Here is a 27159-nt window from a genome sequence, read left to right as displayed (position 1 = left end):
TTTGCCTGCACGGAATGCCCACTTCCCCGTCCAAAGATAGTGGCCGTGAGGACTTGTTACGGCAAAACCTACCGCCTCATGGACTCTTGGTCTTAGAGGATTTCACATCGACAAGGGGTTGTGCTCACCACCCTTGTCGTCGAAATATCCGGGGATTAGCTCAATGGCCTCCCATCACCCATCCCATTTACCTTGCTCATGCAATATTTCTTACCTTTCCGAGGATTAATGGCATAGCAATAATTTCCTTTTTTTAAGCAATAGAATCCGCTATCGTACAACATGTATAGCATTACATTTCTATAAGAGAACTAATAGGTTTCCAATTATCATATGCTACAAGAGTAATAAGTGAATGTGGTGTAACATTTTATCAGGTCTAGGCATGTGACATGTTACCATTCAAAGAAACTACATTATTGCATCTACTTCCCTTATTGAAAACTACACAAAGTTTAGGTTTAGATGTCACCTACCTCTAATCTTATGAATTGGGTAGAAAGAACTGGCTTCTGTTAGAAGGTGGAGTGTAATAGTTCCGAAGCCGAGCAATAGAGCATAACAATATCAATTTATTTAGGTTTAAGTTCTTTAAACATTCACACTATCTTACATAGAGCAACCCCGTTTTGGGGGCACAAAATAACACGCACAGAGACACTAGGTGCTGCCCTGTTTTGAGGCACTAAACACACACACAAAGTCACTATTGCTGCTTTGTTCTGGGGCCTAAAACTCATGCACAGAAAAGCCTACTCCTGCCCTGTTTGAGGGCACGAAACTCACACACAAAAACACATGATTGCTGGCCTACTTGAGGGCATAAAACTCACACAGAAAAACACATGATTGCTGCCTTGTGTGAGGGCATAAAACTCACACACAAAAAAACATCATTGCTGCCCTGTTTGAGGGCATAAAACACGCACACGTTTTAGAACACTGTTGTCCCATTTTGGGAACGCAATCACATACAAACATAGGACACTACTGTCCTATTTTTGGTATATAAAATATGCATATGAATGACGTAGAACCTGTCCATTTTTAACACACGAAAACATGCATATATCTGACTCTAAATCTTTCGATAGAAACACGCATATAATGATCTTTAAGTCTGTCCAGTTTTAATACATAAAAATATGCATATAACTGATCTTAAATCTATGTAGTTTTGATACGTAAAAACACGTACCAACCGTATACAAATCTGGTCCGTTTTGGGACCATGAAAACACATATCAACATGGTACAAATCTGATCCGTTTTGGGACTTACAAAGCATACATTAACAGGGTATAAATCTGGTCCATTTTGAGACCTATAAAACATACATTATGAAGTTGTAAATCTAGTCCCTTTTTGGACCTATAAAACATCTATTAACAGGGTATAAATCTGGTCCGTTTTGGGACCTAAAAAACATACATTACGAGGGTGTAAATGTGGTCCGTTTTTGGACCTATAAAATATACATTACGAGGGTGTAAATCTCGTCCGTTTTTTACCTATAAAAAATACATTAACGATGCATAAATTTGGTCCGTTTCGGGACCTAGAAAGCAAAACAAAACAGCGTTAAACCTGGTCCGTTTTGGGACCGAGAACAACACACAAAAACAATGCTAAATTTGGTCCATTTTGGGATCAAGAAGAACACACAAAAGCAGTGTTAAATCTGGTCCGTTTTGGGACCAATAAAATAACACATTAAAACAGTGCTAAATTTGGTCAGTTTTGGGACCAAGGAAACACTCATTGCAGCGTTAAATCTGGTCCGTTTTGGACCAAGAAAAACATATAAAAACAGTGCTAAATTTTGGTCCATTTTGGGTACCAAGAAAACACTAAGACAAGGAAGGTAATAGGGGTCCTTGTTTGATGATGACAAAAACTAGAGAAAGTCAAGCCTCCCTTTAGCCTTCTACTCCTTTCCTTCTCTCTTTCTTTTCTCTTCCATCACTCAATCTCTCTCTCTCCCACATTTTGCAATGAGGGAAAGGGAGACGTTTCTCTTTAGTCACCACCCCACCCCCCTCCTTTTTTTGTGTGTGAATGATTTCCTAAAGGGAAAGGCCAAGCATATATAATATTCTTAGGATTTTCATGTTTGACTTTCTTTAATTAAGAGATCTTAATGGCTAAGGAATAAACACTTTATGGAGGGTTGCCTTTTAGGTTTTGTTCCAAGAATTTGGTTGTTCAAAAATTAAATATTCTTTCCTAAATTAAAACTTGATTTATGTGCTTGCTATTTACTAACCAAACTTTCTATGAGGTTTTTCCTTCTTCTAATTCAAATTTTGGAAATCAAATCTCTTGCCTAGTTAAAAGATATGCAAGTTAATTTCTCTTAAAGAAAAAGTCAACCATTCTAAGAAATTTGCAAAATCAAATTCAAATCTCATGAGTTGGCAAATTCTCCAACATGGGGAAAATTTGTCCCTCACATGGGGAAGTGAATATTTTTCATGGAAAAAGGGTTTCATGGAAAATCTCTTGGTACATGTATTACTTTTAAATTTTAAGGGATTGAATGAAAGTCTAAAAAGAGTTTCCCGTATTTGACCCATACCTTAATGGTAAATGGGCCATAACTTCATCAAATTTTGTCCAAATCGCGTGATCTTGGGCCCGTTGGATGAGACATCGAAAAACCCATCTAACGGGACCAAAATCAGGTCAAACAGGCAAGATTTGATGTCCCAAATTTAAGCTACAAGAAAAATGACGAAAATAAATTAAAAAGAATAATCTCCCTCCTTTAATTTAGATTTTGAAAGTTGCATATCTTTTCTAATGTTTTATGCGCCATCTATGATTACCAAAAAAGGAGGAAAGAAAGTCAACCATGGGGTTGGGCACACTTTCTCCTTATGGAAAATTTGACCAACCTATGTGGATTTGGGAAGATATTTTTCATGGAAAATCAATTCCATAGAAAATCTCAAGATTAAATTAAGTGATGGTTTTTAAGATAATTTGATATGGTCCATAGATTTATTAACTCTTCTGATCTTGCAAAATCAGAGGAGATCGATGCTCAAGTGACATGATATGATGTCTACTCGAGTTCGATCAACGATCCTAGGGATCCAATTGTGGATCCAACGGATCGAAAGACTCAAATTGAAGATCTAAACCGTTGATCTTCAATCGAGGAATCTAAAGCCGAGATTAAGTTATATTTTTACTAATTTAACCGACCTTTGGTGGGGTCGGGCATTACATGTTTCAACCCCAACCAACAGCCACACTTTCATCAACTGCCAACCCTTCAACAGTTGGCCCATACATCCTTCATCCTTGCCCTCCTCTTTCCAACTCACCTCATTCATTCCCTTTATTTTTTTTGAAGAATTAGCCATAAAACATACATCGACCTTGGACAAGATGTCCCCAATGAGCGATATAGTTAAGGACTTAAACGTCGAGTTGTGACACCGCCATGAAGGCATGTACATCATAACGAATTTATAAATCCGTCTACGATGGTCACTGTTGTGCCCTCGTGATGCCCCACTTCGTGCCAACTCGTTCGCCACCGTGTTTGCCGATCGCCATTTGTGTTGTTGTGTCGGCCGAATGGATCGAATTAGATCATGGATTTCGCCTAGTGCAAATGAAAGTCTCCAGGGACCCGTGCATTTTCCTGATGCCCGCATGATCGTGTTTGAGGAGTCCCTTTCCACAATCATTGGGCCCAAATTGTTTGCCGCTATCCATTTCAATCCAAATAACATTGCCTTTGCCTCGGCTTCTTTGGCATTCGCAAATCTTGTGGAGCCCGAGTAAGTCATCAATGTATTGCCTCTGTCATCTCTGATTACTCCACCAATTCCAGCCGGCCCTGGATTGCCGAGAGAACTGCTGTCGATTTTTTTTTTTAAAATGACATTTCATTGATATTCATATGGCATTCGGGACCGGGAGTCCCAACCTGCATTACAAAATATTAAGATGGATTGGCCCGGGCATACCCGAGACCAATTCAAAAGTAACCAAAATAAGTTGCAAACGAACACAACCTTTCCTTTCCTCTGTTCTATAGTATCTCTTTTTACATCTTTCATAGTATTCTTTCAAACCTTTTATCTTTACCTTTTTGAACTGCACATGATTCTGGGTCCTCTAGACAAGTACCTCTTGAAACTACAGGTAAACTGAAGTTCCTGAAAACTACCAAAACTTCAAGATTCTAAACCGAGCAGAATTGCAAACTTAAACTCTAAAACTCCATGTCTGATGTAGACCTCCAATAAAATATAGCAAAGCTATAATATCCAGACGAGGGAACTTAAGTGAAAGAACGAGTCTCTCAAGCTATGGCTATTGAAGATCGAAAACTTCTGGATAACGACTGCCAAATCACAAAGCTATTAAACAGTAGGTGGCTTGAATGATTATGGAGGGACCTTATCTCTACGGCTCTGCGACCCAAATTCTGAAACTTAAACAAAAGCCATCAGATTAAATCAAAAACTTCATTACCTCCATCAGGCACTATACTGAGGGAGAAGTTAGTACCCATCTTCTAACCTAGTTGCTTAAACACCTTCTCCAATCTTCTTTTCAATTTTTTTTCTCTTATCTTCTTCTCTTCCTTATCTCTTACCTCCATTGCAAGAAACATGTCTTTGGTTGCCCCCAAGTCTTCATCATATTCAATCCCAAATACATCCCCTGTCGATAACAAATCTTTGAATTCTTTCGAGAATGATCCCCGACTCCTTGAACCGTCTGAGCTATCATCAACCTGTTTTGCCTTACCTTTAGCATCCCCACTAGTCCTCTTGGCCCCTCCCAGCATGCAGATTTTCAATCCGTCCTGAAACGACCGAGGTAACAGCTGCCTCAGGATTCAGGTTAGATCGATTATCCTCCAGGTCTTTTATAATAGACTTTCTTTCCTCCTCCCAGAGGCGCCGCCGGGTGCGTCTTTCCCTTTCTACCACTTTGCTGATCATGGGGGGAGGTCTAGGAGAGGTAAGTGCAATTCCTTTTCACTTGTCGATTCAGAGTTAAGGTCGAGACTAGTGTTGCTGGTAGAGATTTTCTTTAGCTGGGCCCAACGCTTTTTTAACTGGCTATGAGAAGTCTCACAAGGGGTAGGCGACTCCTTTCTAGCAAGCTTTTCGTTATAGCAAAGATCTATCAGGAGCTCAATATCTTCAGCTTCATATGCAAAATCTTGGGCGGTCAGAGAATTTCCACCTTGAGCCGATCCTTTTCCTGACATAGCTGGCGAACTGGAGGTGTCAAACTTTTGAAGGAGCTTCTGAGTGCCAGCAACCAGTCTCCTCCTCCTATGATCTTCTTTCCTAAAGATACCTTTAAGTTTTCTTGTAAACACTGAAAGAGCATCTTGAGTAGCTAGTACCTGGATTTTCGGGTTAGTACTTCTACGGAGTACGATGCCTTTTCCTGTACGTGAGCGCTTTTCCTTAAGTTTTTTATTTTCACTATTAAATCTAGTTTTTATCTTTAGCTCCTTTTTCTCTTTAGCTGAAGTCAGAGTACAACTATCGTCAACATCTTTTAGGAAAGCCTTTCTCGCCACGAGTTGTTGCATTTAATGTTTTCCGTGTCGATCCATTTCCATTCTGACCCCACTTTCCAAGCACTACACTATCCTACTCTCTGACATTCTGGGCGAGTTGGTGGCTGAAGGCTTGGGTGATTCAAAATTCAAATCGGGGCCCACCAACGGCTCCCTGGATGGGTCGCAGGTATCGGGATTAGCGTTGTTGCCTTTTCCTGTGAGACAACCATCGCCGGCAGGCGGACGCCGGAGATCTGTTCGATGCCCTCACAAACATCCAAATTATCCTTAGTGCTTGATTCCCCAATAACTGACAACGCCAAACTATTAATGCTATACTCAGAAATCATCTTAACTCCAACAGAATAAATGCTGGAATCCAGATGAGGGGATAGATTTTCGAACGGGAGTTATGACCAAGGCTGAGGCGAAAGACATGCAGTGGTCATAATTACCAAAAAGCTGGGTCTGGATAACCTCGCCCAGATGCTGCCCAAGAGAAGTTGACGTTGACTAGGCATGAAGAGGAATATCATAAAATCTAATTCTGATGGTTCTAGCACCCGAATTATAAGCCAGAAACCACGGCTGAAGGGAAGAGAAGCCCTCCAGAGCAACACCTCCACGCCTGAGGATGGCAATCACTTGTGATTCTGACTCAAAACAAAAAAGGATATCCACTGAGTTAATAGAGAAAGGCTTTTGCAATTCTAGCAGGCCCCAACATCTTTTAGCCCACTCCCATACATCTTCCAGCAGCCAAGCTCCAGCTTTCTAGCTTCCAATGAGGCAGCTCTTTAGGTATTTCTTTCTTTCCTCTACCAAAGTAACCAGGATCGCAAGGGCCAAGGGGTCAGCATGTATATCAGCCTGAGAGGGTACGACTTTATGCCTCCAAACCATGGTTGGGGCCAAGTTGGTTTTGAGGTCTAAACATTTTCTGCAGGCGTTTTGCGATCCAAAGTTTATGTATTGACATTTAGGCCACATCTAGTCACTGCCATTAGAGGGCAAATGACGGTTAAATTCAGAGGCTCTACGACCAGGGATTCTTCTGGCCCCGAATTCCAATCGTCTCGCTTTGGTATCCCTGTCCTCAATGCTACCCAAGGACCCCGAGTGGGATCTAGGAGGAGCCCATTGAGACCTATTCAAGTTATCACCTTGCCCGACTAAACTGAGAGTCTTCCGACAGCAAATATTGAGGATCCCCAAGGACTCAAATACTTCCGGAGCATGGTACCCTGCTTCAAGGCAATTCTGGAAATGATCCACCGTGTGGTCAAGGTTAAAGCCACACGAGCAAATAAGGGAGTCCACTGGGAATCCAGAAACAACGGCCGCCGTAGGAAGAGGCTGACGGCTTCTGAAGACGTCCCTGATAGTCATCTTCTTACTGCCGTCGAAATTTAGTTTAAACCATTCGTCCGACGGCGGTTCCCATTTGGGAGATGGTTTGTCCCGATGTTAAACTACCGTCTCCATCAACCATCTTGAGCCCTAAGCTAAACTACCAATTTCCATATCATTCGACCAACCTCCACTTTTCTTCCCATCGATCATCTTCATCTAACCCATCATCCCATTATGATATTAACCTCCACCTTCAAAATCTAGGCTTCCCTTACATCATTTTTTATCAAAGCTTTCACATGCGACTGCATTGTTTGGTATCAGAGCATCCGCGTTCACCTGGCATTATGTGGTATCAGAGCTTTTGCATGCGCCCCCTGCATTACTCTTTACTAGATAAAAGAATGATTTCTACTTTTCCCATCCTTAAGATGTATATATTTTTACGGCCATCAAGAGTGACATGCCTGTCATATTGCCATGGTCTTCCTAGGAGTATGTGACAAACATCCATAGGAACTATATATCACCAAACTTAGTCATTGTAATTTTTACCCATTGAAAATGAAACTAGACATTACTTAGTAACTTTTACCTCATTATCCTTCTTGAACCATGCAATGCGATATGGCTTTGGATGATGCTCGGTTTTGAGCTTGAACTTGTTCACCATTTCTAGGGGTGGCCAGAACCGAACCAGAACCGAACCGGAACCGAACTGTAAAAAAATATTTTTGGTCCGGTTCGGTTCCACTGATGAAGAACCGAACTTATTCGGTTCGGTTCCGGGTCTAATGTTTTCGGTTCGGTTCCGGAACCGAAGAACCGAACTTTGAATATATATATATATATATATATATATATATATATATATATATAATATTTTTATATTTCTATTATACATATACTTAATAATATAAATTACTTATAATATTAATAAGTAATAGTTAATACTATTCTTATAATAAGAAAGTAACTTATATTATAACTTTAATTAAAAGTTTTAATAAATTATAATTAATAATTAATAATTAGCCATTAGAACCGAAGAACCGGACCGGACCGAACCGATTATGTTCGGTCCGGTTCGGTTCGGTCCTACTGTGTACTACGGTTCGGTTCGGTTCTTACGGTTCATGGAACCGAGAACCGAGAACCGAAAAAAAAGGAACCGAGAACCGAAAAAAAAGGAACCGAGAACCGAGAACCGAACCGGTTGGCCACCCCTAACCATTTCATTAGATACAATGCTTTCACAACTCCGACCATCAATCATAACGATGCATACCTTTTGTGAGCTTTGCATTGAGTCTTGAAAATGTTAGAACGAAGCCAATCATCATCAGAATCAACCTTTGGTTGGATCACCAAGCTTTCATCTTCCTCAAGTTCAATCTCATGTTTTATGTCACATTCCTCATATATCGTCCGATTTGAATCATCAACAAGATCTTCCTCATTTTCCATTCAAAAAAAAAAAAAAAATCATCCTCATTTTCTTCATCACCGAAGGCCACCACTTACCTTTTTGGACAATATTTTTAATGATGGCCCACTTGACCACACTTGAAACAAGAGTTTGGATTGTTAGTGCGATTGAGCTAAGTTCCAACATGATGTGTAGGGGGGATGATTTTGTAGATTTTTTGTTGAAATGTCCGGGTTTTGAATTTGCACCCATGAAGATTCACCTTTGGGAGAAGGATAGAGACCACAAACTTCTTGGTGCCATTACGAGCAAGCTCCTAGAGCTGTTGAAGAAACCAACTGCTTTCTCAGTTACAAATAGAAATGTGGAGAGAAGCTACACCTTATACTCCTCCATCTTTTCAAACGATCACCAAAATACATTCTCTTCCATTAGACAGTCAACAAAGTCTCATTCCACCATATATAGGCTCACCATGTCCACCTTGCAAATAATTCCCAACCTCGCCTCTCTTTTTCTGGAGTCAGACATCCGTTTGCAATAAGCAACCATCAAATATTTGTTGGCCTTCCACCAAAGCCCCTTGGTTTGATGATACCTCCTACCCAATAAGTCCCTCAATCTCCTTGCGAGAAGCTCCTCAGTAACATTATACGCATTTCTCCATCCTTTGGAATGAGGGTAATGAAAGTGGCACTACAATCTGTGTTAATGCAGCCACTTTTGGATAACACTGCAAGGATCTTACATTTCTAATCCTTTAGAAGATCCTAACATGTGAAGAATGACATATGTAATATGCTTGTAGAGTTTTACCGAAAAAAATAAACTTGAAACCATTTGTGCCTGGGGCCGTATTTCTATCCACTTGAAGATCACCTCTCACACCTCTTCGAATGATTTTTCAATCGACAAGGCACTTTCCTCGGCAATCGAGGCAAACTCAACCCCCTCAATGGTGGATGGGCAAGCAGGTTCCTCTAAGCATGTAGATGGGAGCATACAACATAGAACATACGTACTCGAGATCTCCCTTGTGCAGTAGACTACAATGCTTGTGGAACCTAAGGATGGTTGTGGGAGAGAGGAAGAAGTCTGTGACAAGTAGTTTTCTTTCCAGTTTTGTATCATGATGTTTTGCCCCAGGGCCAGACCTTTTGCACCATGGGGTAATCTGTTGACTTGCTGTGTTACAAAGTTGTTGGTTAAGTATCAACTTGTTTGGTCTGAGTTGGTCAGAGTATAATGAGTGAAAATACCTGTATAATGTCCTAGGTTAATGTTTGGGTTACTTGTTTAGAGCTTAGAAAATTTGTGTGTTCAGATTATTATTTTTTTTGCCGACCCCTACTAGTTTGGGACAAAGGCTTAGTTGAGTTGACTTGAGTTGAGATTTTATTTTTTTCTTTTTGCCTCTCAGTCTTATATAGAGGTTAAGAGATTTCGGCACACTGACAAAAATTCCTCTGTATATGTTAGTCCTGTTTATAACATTGGTAGATCAAACATACTTCATGGCTTTGAGATTTCAAGAGGCTCTTTTACCCATTTAATCTTGTACAATTTCATACCGACTAAGGTCAAGAAAGATAGTGGTTTCTGTTGAATTTTGTGGTAAGGTTTTTCCTCATGAAACATCTGGATTTGTTCAGGTATCTCGATCAAGTTCTGTGCCTCCAAGTACAAGGGACACATTGTACCAAGGCCTTCCACCTAATGTAAAGTCAGCTTTACGTTCCAAGTTACAATCATTTCAGATCAAGGAAGAGGTAGTTGTCTTCATAGTATCAAAACTTCCATCTTCACTTCCTTCAAGAAAACTAAATACATCTATTTTTTTACTTTTCTTGAGTTGTGTCTGAGCAATACTTTCAAGCATGGATTTAAATTTTGGTTTCGGTACCAATTTCGGCCAAGGCCGAAATTTAAATCCGGTAAAAATAATTAATTAAATAATCATTTCGGAAATTTCGGCCGAAATTCCGTAATAATATTAAAAAAAAAATTGGATTTCTTGAAATTTTGGTTTAGGTCCGAACCGAATCCGAAATTTCGGGTTTCGGACGAAATTTAAAACTATGCTTTCAAGAACCCTTCATTTCTCATATGAGACTACTCATTTTGTTTATTCTTCTCTTTCGGCTGCGTGGTTGCAGATGACCGTTCCCCAAATCAAAGCCGAGATGGAGAGAACTTTGCAGTGGCTTGTCCCAATTGCCACTAACACAACCAAGTAAAACAGCTCGTCATCTTTTCTTTGTTTCCTTTCTTCATGCTTTCATCTCTCTTATTAGTTGAAAACTATTTGCTTAATCAAAATATGTTTCGCTGTTGTTAATGGTTACAATGTTGATCCAAACCAGAGCACATCACGGTTTTGGTTGGGTTGGAGAGTGGGCAAATACTGGGTAAGAAAGGAAGCCCATCACTTGTTTATTTTAAATTTCCTTTCCAAAGACTACAAAATCAATCATACACAAGAATGCAAGTAGATATGGTTGAATGTTTTCAGGTCCGAGGTGAATCGAAAGCCAGCTGGACAGAACGACTTAATCCGGATAGAGACACTCCATCACGCAGAGAAGGAGAAGACCGAAGCATACATACTTGAATTGGTGGTGTGGCTTCACCATCTTGTATGCCAATCGAGATCTGGCCCCAATGGTGTCAAATCCCCTATCAAATCTCCAATTCGCTCCCCCACTCAGAAGAATTTGACAGATTCATTAACCGTGCACAAGCCCAATTCCCCATATTCCAAGCTAACCCTAGAAGACCAGGAGATGCTTCGGGACATGAATTTCAGAAAATTAACCCCTGGAATAAGCAAAAGTCAGGAATTTGACACTGCAAAGACCAGATTGAGCAAGCACCATAGACTTAGTAAGAGTAGCAGCCATTCTCCGAGTAGTATTAGTAAGAAAGAGTTGCCTACTACGAGAAGGCCATCATCCACTATTCCTGCTATTGATTTTGACATTGATAGGATCAAAGCCTTGGATGTGATTGATAGAGTGGACACTCTTAGAAACTTGTGAAATATCGTGTGAAGATAGACAGACTGTGTTGTAGACTGTTTTGAAGTATTTGGATTCCATTAGTGGGGTGAAAATCCAGAGGGGATCGATCCGACGTTCCTGTGGTTGGGGAGACGAGACTGTGTAAAAGATAAATAGAAATGATGGGTGAGAAACGGATATGTAAGTAAAGGATAGAGATGGGAAGTGGGTGATTTGTATTATAAAAGGGGTTGATTGACTGTTCATGCTGCCGAAAAATGGAAAGGGATTGGGTTCCGAAAGGCGCATTGCTTTTGCTTCTACCACTTGTAATGTATGTACAAGGTATGTGGAGATTTTCTTAATAATTCAAAGTCCACGTTTTTTGTATTTCCGATTACGTTCTTTATAATTTTTGGGTATGAGGGCGCTCACCGAAACCTACTGTTCTGCGCTGTTGTGCGAGTGGGAGTGGGAGTCACCGCCAAGATTTTCCTTCTTCGCGACAACACTGTTTCCACTTTGATCAATCAATGTTGTTCTTGATAGTCTGTAATTCTATTTTGTTATAAGATAGTATTATTTGTGAACTTGTGCGTCTGCTTCTCTGTGTTCTTCCTTTGGAAGCATATATGTTATTGGACAAGGTTCAGAAGACTGAGAGGGACTTTAGTCTGTGTGCACCCTTTGGTTGGAGGAAATCATATGGGTACATGTTGGAAGAGTTTCAATTGCAGAATTGCATGTAAAGAGTTCTGAGGTCTCCTAATGGACGCCAAAAGGCCTTCTCTAACACTACTGATTGCCAGCATAGGAGGTTCTGTAAAGCTTCTTGATAGCTCAAGTTATCAGCAAGTTTTCAAGAAATCTCTTTATTTTTCTCAGGATTTTCTTATCTTTTTTTAAACTTAATTATTATACAATTGGTTACAGGGACAACTGGAATCCTTAAAGTGTATAAGAATATGAGCAAAGCAAGACAAAGACATTCATGAGAAATGAAATAATAAAGGCATGTCACAAAATTTAGAAAACTGCTAATGAATGAGTTTGCTTCCTAAGTGCAATTCCACTGAATGAATGTTAGGTACTTAACCAATACGCGGATGGAACACCTTAGGCCCTTTAAACCTGTCCCATACTTCAGCTGGTACCATCTAGTCTCATATCTAGGGGGGTACCATTTAAGATTGTAACATTCTGCCACTACGCTGGGTCCCACCGGTGGCTCATTCTATGGCCACTTTCACTCTGGCCTTTTTCCTAGGTAGTCTTTCCCATTATCATCCCTTCTGTAATATCCCACTCAGTGATCCGATCAAGGTGGGGTCATTAATCTATTGGACTTGTGGTCACCCATTGGACGCAATCACGTCTTGCTACCGTTTTTTGTTTCTCAAATGTAGAACAGCTCATAAAGATCCAGTGTCAAATATGTATAACTTTGTAGTGTGTTTTTAATGAGCCAAAAAGATTAGGTGGGTTAGTATTGTATAAATAATGTGGAAGTGGATCTAAAAAGGAAAAAGAAACTGATATTCACACCCCTCTTTTATATGTATATGGTTCGGTTCATGATTTCTCCTGTATACAGTTCACATTATTAATTAACTTCTCTTTTTGTAGATGTATGTAGAGCAACCGGAATTTCGGTGAGGAATGAAACTGAAACGTTACGAAACCGAAATTACTGAAATTTACAAAAATTTCGGTTGAAATTTCATAAATTTCGGTCAAAATGTCAGAATTTTCAGATGATAAAATTATTATTATTTTATTTCTTTACAGAATTTCAGCCGAAATTTAGATAATTTCGGCCGAACCGACATTTGGAAAGCTTTTAGGGCCCGTTTGGATGCTGAGAAGATTTTGATTTGGAATTCTAACATTTGCAACCCTTTTTGCGTTGACATTTGGATCCCCGATCAAATCCTTGAATTTCGAATTCAGCAATTGACAGTGAAAAAAATCAGATTTCTAAATAAGCTGTGGAAATAAGATATTGAAAATCCACAGATCTGGCAGCTTCTTTCACCCTCTTGGTTCCTCAACCTCTCCCCTACAGTAGGAATTACCCCCTTACCTCTCTGTCTCCCTCAACATGAGCTGGCAAATCTATTCATTTTGTATTGAAAACTCAATTCCAAATCCAAATACAAAATCTGAAGTATCCAAATGGGCCCTTAGAGAATTTCGGCCGAAATTTCGGGATTTCAGCTAAAATTTTGATTTCGATGAGGACCGAAATTACCCCCAAAACCGAAATTTAAAACCTTAATGTAGAGACCTTTAACTTTCCTAAGTCTCCCTCGGAAAATAACACTTTCTTTTTCCTTTTTGGGCGTGTTCGGCAGGGCCTCTAATTCTAGCTGACATGATCGGGTAGAAACGTTCACTGAATCTCATCATTTAGTCGCCTAAAAATGAGAATATGCAGCAACAGGCTCTGCAAGTCATGTTTTTCGAAGAGAATTTCTTGGATTCTTTTGCTTTGTTCATTCTCCGGACGCGCTATTTGAAAAGTCCAACAGGCCCATAAGACGCGCTATGCCGAGTCAAGTAATCTCAAGGGAAATGATATATGTGCCCCCATTTCTTCCTTGGGCCACCTCTTGTAGTGTAAAAGGGTAGTTGTAAACACACAAGCGGGGGTGAATGTGTCACTTCCCAATCTTAACTATGAAATTATGGAAGTCATTGAAGAATTTCTTCAAACCCCGTAGAACGATTTTCGAGAGTAATACATACGTCATCTTTCTCCATTCCTCCACCTTTCCACCTACACCAGTTTTTGGGTCATAATAGGCAGCGGGAAGAAAAATTATTGTTCATTAATTTGATTAGTCAGACATTAATTTGAAAAGATCATTATTGTACATTAATTTGAAAAGTTATCATAAAAGGGCAGCGACAAATGCAACTTTGGATTGGTTTGATGGTCAAGGTAGAGGATCTATATAGAGCATACACGATGAAAATATTAAACAGAGCACAAGCAAAAAGAGGGCATGAATGTTTACTTGGTTCGATGGCATTGTACATTCATGGAAGAGGAGTCGGTTTCTACCATAAGCAACACACATACTAGATTATAGAGAGATAATTAATAGCTAGAGAGATAATTAATAGCTAATCCCTTCACGCAATTCTTACATGCTCAAGCAAAAATAATCACAATTATTAGCATTCTTAAAATAGTTGGCATTCACCAAATCCGAGTAAGGTTGACTGAAAGGACACACCAATGTCTAACACTAGCAAGTTATTAGATGGTTTGTTTTCAATATCAATTACCCTACTTCTAGATACTAAAAGATGGAAGATGGTGTTCACTGTAAATGTAGAAGTATGAGTTTTAAACTCTTAATTAGTTCATAACCTGAAATGAGTAATACGTTACTTGCAGTGAATACTTGATGACTAACCTAAGTGAATGTGGAGATGAGGCCGCTTCCTATGGGAATTTACGAGTAATTCTCTATAACATTCATGAAACCAAGATGGGGACAAGGCCAAAATGTTCCAAAAAATAAGAAAGAATTACTATGAATTCGAAGGTAGAGTGTGGGTGATAGGTTAGTCGGTAACACCTATGAGGAAAAGTTGAAGGAGTTTGACTCTACCCATATTCAGTAACGTAATATCGGTTGAAGGCCAAAAGACACCGGTATAAATTCATTCTACTATTCTAATGTGCTCAGATTCTTCCATTTTCAAGTGTGACTGCATTTTGAATCTTGTGGGAGATTGTTAGAATTTTTTAGCCAAAAAGTTTTGAGGGAAGATTCAAAATAAAGAAACTTCTTCTTGTTTTTCAAACCTATTGTCTTTTAGTGGTGCTTTGAGACGTGAACCCAAAACCTAGTGTGGTTTGTGATTAGGTTTCAAATCCAATGTATGTATTTTGTTCTACATTGGAAAGTTGAAGAAACTTTCACCTACATATAAGTAGTGTTGAGACAAAGGCTTGGGCCATTTAGGGGGCATTGGAATTTGTTGGGTGACCCAATTTTATAAATAACAAATAACACACGCACGCGCTGGGTTTTGTGAACTTTAAGTTTTGCTGTCGTTTTGTGATAGTTTTTTGTGCAATTCGTCTTCTCCAAATAGTCACAAGAAATGATTGTTGGAGAGAGGCATTTTCTCTTCCAAGGGCATGTCTTGCTCTATAAAGAGAGTTCCACCGGACAAAGAAAAATATATAAGCATGCACAAAAAATACTGCATACATAAAACAATTTCTCCCTAAGATTTTCCTCTCCATCTTTCCTTTATCTTTGTTCCGTGTATAAGCACAGTTCTATGGTGATTCGGAGTGTACTAGTAAGCGAGTGCACATCTACTGAAGCCTATGGGGCTGTTTTATCTTGGAGCTTCAATTTGTTGATCCCGATTGCACCATAGGGACAAATAGGATTCTTAAACAGAGTGACCAAGTAGCACGACTAACCATTTTTCCTTCTTCCTTCAACAGTCAGATTTTTAAATGGGGTTTTATCTTCATATTGATAAGTGCAATTTGCCTTCTCAAATTTTTATTTATATTTTGATTTCAAATAATACCAAAATTGGTTCAACCATTTTAAAGATTAATTTGTCGGACTAACCCCAGATCAGTCTATAGATCTTAATTTTACACAACAATGGTGAATATTGTTGGAGCAAGTGGTTGAAAACAATGGATCTAACTAAGAAAAACAATGCAGAAATATAAAATTTTACTGACTTGAATGAAGGATGACAAGCAATCTGGATTGCGATACTGCCGTACGTCCTCGAACGCCCACCTTAAAGTGTTATTCGGCCCAACTCCAGTGCAAGGATCACACAACCGAACCACCTCCAGGAACAGCAGGAGAATGGATTGTTGTAATGCACCGCTCAACAATCTGATAAGGCAAGCTCTATAATGAATCACACTTTCTATTATCTTTAGAGGCTCTAGAGTAGTTTCCTTTCTTAGTGTCTCTGGATGCTAGAATGAGGGCTCTATTTATAGAGTTCAAGTAGCGACCCAAAGGACAGACATTAAATGCGATCATTCATGAATCTCTTGATGAGGCATGCATGAATCTCTAGGTGACTTTTCATAATTCAAAGTCCTTAAGAGCCATGCATGAATCTCCACATTCATTGAAACTTCTAAGAATTAATATTTCAATGAATAAAGAGCCGTGCATGAATCCTAATCCAAAGATTCATGAATGGAACATTAGTATTCATGAATCTATACATACATTGAAACTTGAGCATTTATGAATCATTGAAACTTGAGCATTCATGAATCTCTATATTCATGTATGAGTCTCAACATTAGAGCCCAATAAATAGAAATTCAAGGTTTGAAACTCACAAAGATTTTAGTATTAAAACCAACAATCCTCCACTAGTTTCAAACTTATCAACAAGGTATTAGAGAACGCTAGTCACATTGTGCATAATGAAAATGTCCGAAGACTTGAATTTTCAAATAGATTATCTGAATTGTAGTGCAAGTACATGGTGGACTTAGCCTTGAACCAGCACATTTCTACTTTTCAGTAATCATACATGACTAGATCCAGAGTACGTGTGCATAGTGGACCAAGCCTTGAACTATCACACTACTCACAAACTTGCCTGAAACAAATAGCACACACAGTGTCTGTCCTGGTTTTGTGAGGGCTCTAGGAGTATACCAGCTCCATAGGAAACACATGGTTTCCACCCTAACATAGGTGTGTCCTTTAGTGTGTTCCTGTCAAACACCCCGTACCCAAAGTACTTCGGACCACATTAAGGCTTAAAATCCAACCTCTTTACTATTACAGATTTCTGTGTGGGCTCTAGCAATCTCTCGGACTACATAGGTGATGGTAAATGTCCACTCGCACATAGGTGAGCTTCTTAGAGTATACATAATACTCAGAGTATACACAATACTTAGGACTCATTAAGGCACTCAAGCCAACCTCAACTCAAACATTTTTTCTGTATGGGCTCTAGTAGTCTTGCCTCCTCAGACTACATAAGAAGTAATATTCCTCTACCCATACATAGGTGAGTCCCTTAGGGCATGCACCTGCCATGCATCCCGCACACAAAGTGCTATGGGCTCATTAAAGCTTATAGCCATCCTTTACTCCAACAGGTAAAGCGCACTAACACAAGAACAGTTTCAAACGATTTATATTAAAGTGCACCAAAATAAATCTATCTATATTTCATTCTTTGAACCATGAACTATATTGGATGGTGGACTAAGCTTTGAACCACTAACACAGTTCAATGGTAGATACAAATATAAGCAGATTACACAGGCATGAGACCCATTCCGATAATCGTTTGCTAAATCAGTTCCCTTTTCAAACCTTTTGTCAAGGGATATGCCAAATTCGCTGAAGATCGAACGTCTATAACAGCAATGACTCAATGACTTATCAGCTCATTTAGATAGCCATGCTTTAGCCGAACTGTCCTCTTTCTTCCGTTGAACAATGAGTTCTCAGTAATAGCACTAGCAGCCTGATTATCACAATACACTGTGATCGTAGTCAGCTGCTCCTTCTGTAATAGAAGATCAAACAGTAGATCTCTGAGCCACTTTGCCTCATATCCTGCGCTTACAAGGGCGAAGAACTCAGATTCCATAGATGATTGTACTATCATAGTCTGTTTGTTAGACTTCCACAACACGACTGCACCACCCAGGGTGAACACAAATCCACCTGTCGATCTGCACTCATCTGGTTCTGAGCATCAAGTAGCATCTGAGAAACCTTCGACTACTGCAGGATAACCAGAATAGACCAATCCGTGACTAAGGGTAGCTTTCGGATATCTCATCAGTCTCTGAATAGCATCCCAATGCGCCTTTCCTGGATTACTAGTGAACCGACTCAACATCCCAACAGCAAAGGCTATATCCGGTCTTATACAGCTCATGACATACATCAGACTGCCAATCACCCTCGAGTATTCTAACTGTCTGATCGTTCTACCAGTGTTGGGTCCAATCTTCTTGTTGTAATTATACGGTACATACATATCTGGTAAGTCAAAGTAGCCATACTTCTTCAGCATATTCTCAATGTAATGAGATTGAGATAAAGCAATCCCGGACTCAGTCCTTAAGATCTTGATCCCAAGAATTGTGTCAGCAGCTCCAAGATCCGTCATGTTGAACTGAGTCGAGAGAAACTTCTTTATAGATGTCACAATCTGTAAGTCACTCCCAACTATGAGCATATCGTCAACATACATGCATATGATCACCACCTTGCCTTTGTCACCTTTGCTATAAAGGCACTTGTCAGATCTACTGACTCGGAAACCATACCCACGGACAACCTTATCAAACTTCTCGTGCCACATCTTTGGAGCTTGCTTCAAACCATAGAGAGACCTGATAAGCTTGCAGACTTTGTTGTCAAGACCTTTGACCACAAACTCCTCTGGATGCTTCATGTAGATTTCCTCAGTTAGGTCACCATTTAGAAAGGCTATTTTTACATCCATCTGATCACCATCTCTCGATTGCAGCTATCGCTATAAAAAATCGAATGGTTGTAATTCGACAGACTAGTGAGTAGGTATCGAAGAAGTCAATGCCTTTTTTTTTAGTGAAACCTTTGGCAACCAGTCTTGCCTTATACTTCTCAATGGTACCATCTGCACGCAGCTTCCTCTTGAAAATCCACTTGCAGCCAATAGGTCGAGCACCTTCTGGAAGATCCACTAGTTTCCAAGTGTTGTTCTCCATCAAAGAGCTCATTTCGTCTTCCACAACTTCTTTCCAGAGCAGAGCATCTCTGGATTGCATGGCTTCTTCAAATATTTGAGGATCACTCTCAACATTATAGGTGATAAAGTCATCACCAAAGGACGTGGGCTTCCTTTGTCTCTTAGGCCTTGGCTCATCAGCTTCTTCCACATGAACATCAACAAGTTCATCATAGACTTCATTTTCTTGAGAGGTAGAGGGAGGAGCAGGAGCGTCAGGGTTAGCTTCAACTTGAACCTCTTCTCTAACAATCTCAGGTGAGTCCTTTAAAGAGATTGATTTGTCCTTGATGAACTTGTCTTCGAAGAAGTCAGCATCTCGGGCTTCAATGATAGAGTTGGTGCTGATATCCAGAAATATGTAAGCATCACTATCCACAGCATATCCAAGAAAAACAGGTTTGTTTGCCTTGGCTCCAAGCTTTGGCCTTCTAACATCTGGCAGTCGAACATAAACCAGACACCCCCACACTTTGAGAATTCCCAAAGATGGTTGATACCCGAACCAGAGTTCATGAGGAGAGATCTTCGTCTTGGCATAAGGAACTCTGTTCAAGATGAAGTTGGCCATAAGAAGCGCCTTACCCCAATAACAGGTTGGAAGTCCAGATGTCAGAAGCATAAAATTCACCATCTCGGTCAAAGTCCGGTTCTTCCTTTCTGATATCGCATTTGACTTAGGAGAATAAGAGGCAGTCGTTTCGGCTATAATCCCATGTTCTTTGAAGTACGCCTCAGCATCTTTAGAGCGATATTCACCTCCTATGTCGCTTCGAAGTCTCTTGACTGAACGCCCAAATTGCTTCTCGACTCGAGTTCGAAACTCGACGAACTTATCGGAAGCCTCATCTTTGGACTTCAGTAGATAGACATGACAGAACCTTGTTCGGTCGTCGATGAAGGTGATAAAGTACTTCATGCCACCTCTCATAACAAAACTCTTGAAGTCGCATGTGTCAGAGTGGATTAGGTCCAACACCTTTGTACCCCTTGTAACACTGGGAAAAGCTTTCTTGTGATCTTTGCCTGCACACAGGCCTCACATTTGCCTGGTTTCTCACCCACACAGTTGGGTAGAAGACCTTGTTTACACATGTCATGCAACTTTCTGTAGTTGACATGATTTAGCCTATTGTGCCACAACTCAGAGGAGTAAGCAGAAACAAAAACTTCATTTACTAATTCAGGGGCATAAGTTACAACGCTCATCTTAAACATACCATTAGTCTTGTATGCATTGCCAAAGTACAAATTTTTAAAGGATAGCACCGCCTTACCGCCTTGAAAATCCAAGCGCATTCCATCATCACAAAGCAGACTCCCAGATACCAGATTCTTGACAATTAAAGGAACATGCTTCACATCTTTCAGTGTAAGAGTTTTACCAGATGTGAGCTTTACCACTACGGTTCCGACCCCGAGTACATCAACTGAAGATCGGTCTGCCATAGCTACTGATTCTGGTCGTGCGGTGTAGGTGGAGGGAGAATAAGGACTTGTTGGCATAGACATGACATGTAGCACCCGTGTCTAGCCACTAGTCCGTAACATTAGAGGGATCCACCGCCTTCGAGACCATTGCCACAAAGTTCTCCACCACAGCCACATACTCCTTCTTTGGTGCCTTGCAGTCATTCGCATAGTGGCCAGGCTTTCCACAGTTGTAGCAGTTTTCCTTCTTCTTGAAAGTCTTCTTCTGAACATTTAGATTAGACTTCTGGTCTACCACCTTTTTCTTCTGGAGCTTGGTTTGCTTTTTCTTCTTCTTCTGGCTTTCACCGGTATTCTGAACGACAATGTTTGCAGTTGCCTTTTGATTAGTTAGCAATTCGTTTTTAGAACGAATCCTAACTTCATCCTCAATTCGGATGAACCACTTCAAATCAGAAAGTTGCACTTGCTTTTTCCTATGGTGCATTTCTGTAGAAAATGACATCCAAGATGGAGGCAACTTATTTACAATTGCTCCAGCGACAAAGATGTTGTCGAGCTCCACCTTCTCTTCCTTCAACTTCTGAACGAGTTTCTCTAATTCCTTAACTTGAGGTAAAACCTCATTAAGTCCTTATCATCTTCAAATTTCATATCAAGAAATTTGTCAATAAGGTGGGTTTTAGAGAGATGCTCCTCATCTCGATATTGTTGGTCCAAACCATCCCAAATCTCCTTAGCGGAAACCTTTTGGTATAGACATCTGCTAGGTGGTTTGAAAGGCTATTTAGCAAATAGCTCTTGCTAAAGTCATTGTCATGTTCCCATTGAGCATCTTCGGCAGCATCATCCTCACCAAACTCAGGTTTGGCATCGGTTACAACATAAAAAAATTTAAGCAATTGCATGCCGGAAACAACCTTTCGGTGCCAAGCATTGAAATTAGAACCATCAAAGGTTTCCAATTTCAAGTTGCTAAAACCCAAAGTAGTAGTATCCATTGTTTTCCAACGAATAAGACTTTAAGATTATTGGAGCAAGCGGTTGAAAACAATGGATCTAACTAAGAAAAGCAATGCAGAAATATAAAATTTTACTGACCTGAATGAAGGATGACAAGCAATCTAGATTGTGATACTGGCGTACGTCCTCAAACGCCCACCTTAAAGTGTTATTCGGCCCAACTCCAGTGCAAGGATCATACGACCGAACCACCTCCAGGAACAGCAGGAGAATGGATTGTTATAATGCACCGCTCAACAATCCGATCAGGTAAGCTCTGTAATGAATCACACTTTCTATTATCTTTAGAGGCTCTAGAGTAGTTTCCTTTCTTGGTGTCTCTGGATGCTAGAATGAGGGCTCTATTTATAGAGTTCAAGTAACAACCCAAAGGACATACATTAAATGTGACCATTTATGAATCTCTTGATGAGGCATGCATGAATCTCTAGGTGACTTTTCATAATTCAAAGTCCTTAAGAGCCATTCATGAATCTCCACATTCATTGAAACTTCTAAGAATTAATGTTTCAATGAATAAAGAGCCGTGCATGAATCATAATCCAAAGATTCATGAATGGAACATTAGTATTCATGAATCTATACATACATTGAAACTTGAGCATTTATGAATCATTGAAACTTGAGCATTCATGAATCTCTATATTCATGTATGAGTCTCGACATTAGAGCCCAATAAATAAAAATTCAAGGTTTGAAACTCACGAAGATTTTAGTATTAAAACCAACAAATACAAGACTTGCTAAATCGTAGAATCCTATTAGTACTCGGGATCCTCTCTTACTATTTGTACATGTAAGTAAAATTCATTACCGAGATAAGAACGAGCATGGCAAAAAACTAAAAATTATGTGCAATCCCACATGACTGTTTGTGAATTAAAATCATTTGATTTAATGCTCAGTTTTGAAATTTACTTATACTTGCAGAGAAGAAAAGCTGAGGTCCCCCAAACTTCAGTCTCCTACCTTCTTTTTAGAAGGTATTTTCTTAGGGCGTGTTCTTTCAACGCTTCTCATTCTCAAGGATTCCTTGATGCACAGTAAATCAAAGTGCCTGATATATATGTCGTGATGCACAGTAAATCAATGGCTGATCTCCATTAAAATGGGCCACCGTGGTTTTAAATTCCGGAAACTGAAATTTGGTGAAATCCAAAATTCCAAGTTTTACCAAATTTAGGGGAAATTTTGGCCAAAATTTCAAGAAATTGATTTTCTTTTAAAAAATAAGGAATTATTCCGAAATTTTGTAAACAATTAAATAAGGGCAATGATATTTTCATCCCCTGCAGTACGCATGCTCCCCCCTTTTAACATGATTTGACGTCAAAAAGCGTTAGAGTTGCCCACTGTTCACGTCAAATCACATTATAAGGGGCGCGCACAGTGGCGGAGCCAGGATTTATACATAAGGGGGTCAGGCTTCTAATTTTGAAGGGGGCTGGACCCAATTGAGTTGGGCCTATTATGCTCTATTTGGTTGCTTGTAGATGGCTGGGAGAATAGGAGAAAAATAAGTCAAAGAGAATTAGACAAGAATGGAAGAGAATGGAAGATGGGGAGAATATTAGGAGGGAGATTTGCGAGTAGTGTTTGGTTGCGCGAGGAAATTAGCGGAAGATGTAGGGTGTTATTATCAAAATATAGGTGGAAGAGAGAGAAAAGTGAGAGAGAGAAAGAGAGAAAAAGAATAAGACAAGAATTTCTCCTAATTCCCCCATCAAATTTCTCCATTTTAGTGAAAAAAGGGGAGAAGATTATGGGGGGGAACATCTCCGCCACGTAGGCGACACCTAGGATAATAACCAATAATGATGTCTAGAAGTTGTCTAGCGGTCAAAGGTGTAAATGACAACCAAACATGCTTTTGGGAGATCTCTGGGAGATCTCATGCATTTGAAACTCTTACAATCCCCCAAAACAAGCAACCAAACAGAGCATTAAGGAGTTTGGCCCAACTCAAGAGGGGCAGCTGCTCCCCTTATAGCACATGTAGCTCCGCCCCTGGGGGCGCATGCGTACTTCCTGCGGTTGGTGTGCCGGGGGGTGGGTGGTGTTGAAAAAATCATCTCCCTTAATCTATTTTCTGGATTTCAGCCGAAATCTATCGGTCTCGGTCAAGACCGAAATGATACACGAAACCGAAATTTAAAACCGTGTGGGCCACTACCAGTTTCCTCTTACCAATATAAATCATCCACGGCCTATAGTTATTGCATCTCAGTCATACTTTCAATTCTTTCCCCTAAGAAGCTTCTATATGCATGTGGGAAATGATGATACCACCTTTTTAATAATGGCACTCATCCGTTCTGATGGTAGGAAGGGGTGTGGTTGGTGGTCCTTGCATTCTTTTTTATTTTCTTTATGGTAGGTTTCATTTTCCACCTGTTTGCGCTGGACTTCCATGCGTGCCCTACAAGTCTGCCTGACCTGTTTTTCCACCACTCATTCACTTAAAGTCGAAGGGTAGGTCCCACAAAAATCATTCGAAAAACCTTCAACTTGACACATCCACGCGTCCAAAATTATACCCCATTTTTCTCGGGAAATGATATATTCGCCCCTTTTAATAACCAGGAACACCCCTGTGAGTGTATCAATGACTAAAGAGGGGCTGTTGTACTTTTGTGAGAAGAATTCAATGCTCTTGATTGCCACAAAAACTGACAGGGGGTGTTCTTGGTGATCAAGAGGGGCGGATATATCACTTCCCTTTTTCTCTCATTCAACATTGTTAGGTTATCTTCCATTCCTGCAATTTGTAACAGCGTGGAAAAGCAAATTACAAACGTACAAAAGAAAGATGTGCCATTATCAAATCAAGAGAGTGTGGATATAAGCTCACCTATTTTAAAGTCATTTTGTTATACTTCACCCACACCATTATATAAGGACATAAATGACTTAAACATCAATGTTCCTCTCCACCTCACCCACTCCTTTTTTCTATCCCTCACCATGGCAACTAGAATAACTCTTCTCAAATTTCCTTCCCCATTCATCATTCTCTTCTTCTTCCTCGCCTTCGCAGCCACCGATAACCCCTTCGGATCATCGAAACCCATCCGATCGGCCATCGGGAAACACAAAGAGAAGTTAAGTCACCTCCGATTCTTTTGGCACGATATTGTTAGTGGTCCAAATCCTACTGTGGTCCAAATTGCCTCCGCACCATCAACAAGAAATTCATCAACCTTCTTTGGCTCCCTGTCTATGATCGATGATCCCTTAACCGAAGGACCCGACCTGAGTTCGAAGTTGCTTGGAAGAGCACAAGGGTTCTATGCCTCGGCTTCACAGCAGGAAGTGGGATTGCTAATGGCCATGAATTTTGCGTTTATTGAGGGTAAGTACAATGGGAGCACAATTAGTATAATGGGGAGGAATACAGTGTTCTCGTCGGTGCGAGAGATGCCGGTGATCGGAGGGAGCGGGCTTTTTCGATTTGCTAGGGGCTATGCCTTGGCTAAGACTAACATGTTCGACCTCAAGACCGGGGATGCGATCATAGAATATAATGTCTTTGTCATGCATTATTGAGGCTACTTTTTTTCTTTTTTTAACTACGACTTTTTTATGGTTCTTCTTGGAATAACATCTTAGATGTAGGGCCTTCTTTTTATGTTGAGCTCAGAAGGATTATTTTGGTTTTATGTTTGTGGGTTTTATTTATAAGAAAAAATAAGAAAGGGTTGTTATGCTCCTTCCTAAAAGACATTTGTTGAGCCCCACTTATGCCTCACATGTGTGATCAGAAACATTTATCATGAGATTAAGCATCTAGCTCAATAGTCAAGGCTATGTTCTTCAAACAGGAGGTCGGAGGTTTATCGGTTTATCGGAACGGTGATCATATGTCCTGCCAAATACTGTACGGTCTTGATTTTACATATATACTCCCTTGGGGATCCTAAAATTGCCTTTTATCTGGGTTGCCATTAGCTATTTATATATAAAAACATATTTAAGGAATCTGTGTTATTTATTCTAAAATTTAGATTACAATGACAAGTTCACAACCCGATATGATATATCTCAAGAGCGCGACTAGGGGGAAATTCATCCACTGGGATCAATCCTAAACGATTAATTTTTGTGACCCCACATGATGACATGCAATGTGTAATAGAGAAGCAATAGATCATCATGAGGTGACAAACATGGTCCTTGTCCCGAGCTAACATCCCATCTGTTGAGAAGATTCGCCGGGCAATCTGATCGATCGTGCACAAATTAAACGAAAAGAAAAATAAGCCAAGCCACAAGATGAACACCAAGACTTACGTGGCTCGGCCAAGCCTACTCCACGAGCGAGAAACACGATCTTCCACTATGAGAAAAAACAATATACAAGGATTACAATGGATTTAAACCAAAACCCACAACCTGCAACCCTTTTCTTGCTTCTCAAACCCAAGACTGTACACCTTAGAGAAACCTGAGAGAAAACCTGAAAAAGAACCCAAGAGAAAACCCAGAGAAGAAAAACCTATTCTCCCCTTCTCTCTCTTTTTCTCACTCTCCCTCTCTTTTTTTCTTTCTCCCCCTTCCTAGAGGCACGCGACACACCCCCTAGGAAAAACCTAATTAGGTTTTATAAAACCCAAATAGAAAGACTTTCAATTTTTTTGCCTTTTGCCTTTCCCACCCAAGCCACCTACGGTGGGTGGGAAATAAGCCAACTTTCCAACACCATCTATAAGATGAAGTCCTACAAAAATCAATTGTTTAGATTTTCTTGGTTGGAACCCTAAATTAGACTTCATACATTAAGGCCCTGTTTATTTTGGATTATAAGAATCGATTGTGATTCCAAAACTGATTGTTGGACTCAAATTTATGTTTATTTTGAGTCCAATAATCAGTTTTAGACTCGCAATTGGTTCTGCAAATCCAAAACAAATAGGCCCAAGAAATTAGGGTGATCCGATCATGATAGGGTCAACGACAAGGTGTTGAACTTGTTGTCACTACTGAATCAACGAACACAATCACATCTAATTGGTACACGTGAATCCAAAAAGATGGTCTAGTGCAATTATTAAAACATGGTTTTGCTGATATCATTTCCCATTATATTGTGCCAATAGATTAGGTGGGTGACTATAGTATTGTTACTATTGTATAAATAAATCAGAATTTATTTATCGTGCAGCCCAAAAATACAATGGGTCCTACATTCTTTAGGTGATCTAAACCATTTATTTGTTGGGCTCTGATGTGGATAGGGTTTACCAAGAAAATCTCTCTATGGGATGATCTAGCCCTCTGATCCAAGGAGGTTTCTATACCATGCCATCCATTTTAACCACTACAAATCGGAGGGTTAGGATCATCCCGTGGAGAAGATTTTATGGGCACACACTATCTACGTCAGACCCAACAAATGAATGGTTTGGATCACCCAAATAATGTGGGCCCCACTATATTTGTGGGCTGAACATCGATGTACGGCTATTCACCCTATAATTTCTCTAAATAATTTGTAAGTAGATCTACAAAATTAAAAAATAAGATATTGATGTACACACCCATGGTTTCAAATTTAGACCGAAATCTAGTCAGCCCCGAAACCGAAATAGCTAGTACCCGAAATATTATTTTTTTCA

General features: G+C 39.9%; 2 protein-coding genes across 3 annotated transcripts in view; both read left to right on the top strand.

Moving 5' to 3' along the window:
* Positions 1 to 11916, top strand: part of LOC143880174 (protein PSK SIMULATOR 1-like) — a 49616-nt gene extending 37700 nt beyond the window's left edge. For both annotated transcript variants that reach the window (XM_077383059.1, XM_077382999.1), the window contains exons 10-13: positions 9980 to 10096; positions 10484 to 10560; positions 10691 to 10735; positions 10840 to 11916. In XM_077383059.1, coding sequence (XP_077239174.1) covers positions 9980 to 10096; positions 10484 to 10560; positions 10691 to 10735; positions 10840 to 11365 — 765 coding nt within the window. In that variant the 3' untranslated portion in view covers positions 11366 to 11916. The remainder of the gene's footprint in view (positions 1 to 9979; positions 10097 to 10483; positions 10561 to 10690; positions 10736 to 10839) is intronic.
* Positions 11917 to 24449: 12533 nt separating this feature from the next.
* LOC143880097 (dirigent protein 22-like) lies at positions 24450 to 25263 on the top strand. Its single transcript, XM_077382887.1, has one exon. It carries the CDS (start codon positions 24509 to 24511, stop codon positions 25088 to 25090), a length of 582 nt encoding a protein of 193 aa, XP_077239002.1. The 5' UTR covers positions 24450 to 24508; the 3' UTR covers positions 25091 to 25263.
* The last annotated feature ends 1896 nt before the right edge of the window (positions 25264 to 27159 follow it).

This window comes from Tasmannia lanceolata, unplaced genomic scaffold, assembly GCF_043159265.1.
Source record: "Tasmannia lanceolata isolate RefF3 unplaced genomic scaffold, GAP_Taslan_0.1 ptg000002l, whole genome shotgun sequence".
Taxonomy (NCBI): Eukaryota; Viridiplantae; Streptophyta; class Magnoliopsida; order Canellales; family Winteraceae; genus Tasmannia; species Tasmannia lanceolata.
Note: the sequence above shows the minus strand (reverse complement) of the source record. Positions and strands in the feature narration are given on the sequence as shown.

Excerpts from the sequence above, each read along its gene's own strand:
- LOC143880097 (XM_077382887.1), top strand. The coding sequence starts at position 24,509 with ATGGCAACTAGAATAACTCTTCTCAAATTTCCTTCCCCATTCATCATT.